This window comes from Hyaena hyaena, unplaced genomic scaffold (assembly GCF_003009895.1).
Source record: "Hyaena hyaena isolate Hyena2069 unplaced genomic scaffold, ASM300989v1 scaffold_2745, whole genome shotgun sequence".
NCBI classification, from domain to species: Eukaryota; Metazoa; Chordata; class Mammalia; order Carnivora; family Hyaenidae; genus Hyaena; species Hyaena hyaena.
Window position 1 is genome coordinate 1 of NW_024083336.1, and position 761 is coordinate 761.

Genomic DNA, 761 nt, shown 5'->3' on the forward strand with positions numbered 1-761 from the left:
GCAGTAATGGAAGAACTTCAGACGAATAATGACAGGTAGAATGGACACAGCTGCCCTCATCAAAATGGCTGCCATGAATTGAGTGACTCTGCTGTTAGTCAGGATGGATGTGTATCTCAGAGGATTGCAGATGGCAGTGAAGCGATCAAAGGCCATGGCAAGAAGGACTCCAGACTCAGTGCAAGAAAGTCCATGGACAAAGTAAGCCTGTGAAATGCAGGCATCTAGAAAAATCTCTTTGCTGAACCCCCACAGTATCCCTAGCACTGTGTGCACGGTGGACAGCCCCATGCAAAGGTCAGTGAGGGCCAGCATGGCCAGGAAGTAGAACATGGGCTGGTGCAGGCTGGGCTCTGTCCGGATCACGTGCAGCACCATGCAGTTTCCCAGGAAAACTATAGCATAGATGGAGGAGAAGGGAATTGAAAACCAGGGATAGTACTGGTCCAGGCCAGGGAAACCCATGAGAATGAATACTGAGGTATTGATAATCGAAGCAGAAGAAGCAGGCATGATTATTTGAAGGTAATGTTCAAGATGGGATCGATGTTTACCCACAGTTTTGTCCAACTCTCTGCTCTGTGAGGAAGCCGTTGAGTATAAGACAGGTCCTCACATTGTAGCACAGGTGAAGCTAGTATAGATCCCAGGGAGGCTCCTCTCTGCAGGAGGAGCTACAGCACAGGAGGGACTCACAGGGAAGTCCTGGGTATTAGGTCTCATGTTACAGGAGCAAATCATTATCTGGACCTTTTGGGACA

At 48.9% G+C, this 761-nt stretch overlaps 1 protein-coding gene across 1 annotated transcript; it reads right to left on the bottom strand.

Annotated features, from left to right (window-relative positions):
* Nucleotides 1-6: 6 nt before the first annotated feature.
* On the bottom strand, nucleotides 7-513 carry LOC120227661 (olfactory receptor 51V1-like; the record flags this gene model as incomplete). The annotated part of the gene is made up of 1 exon (XM_039225730.1): nucleotides 7-513. A coding segment is annotated over exon 1 (507 nt), but the record flags the coding sequence as incomplete, so codon positions are not given.
* Nucleotides 514-761: the final 248 nt, after the last annotated feature.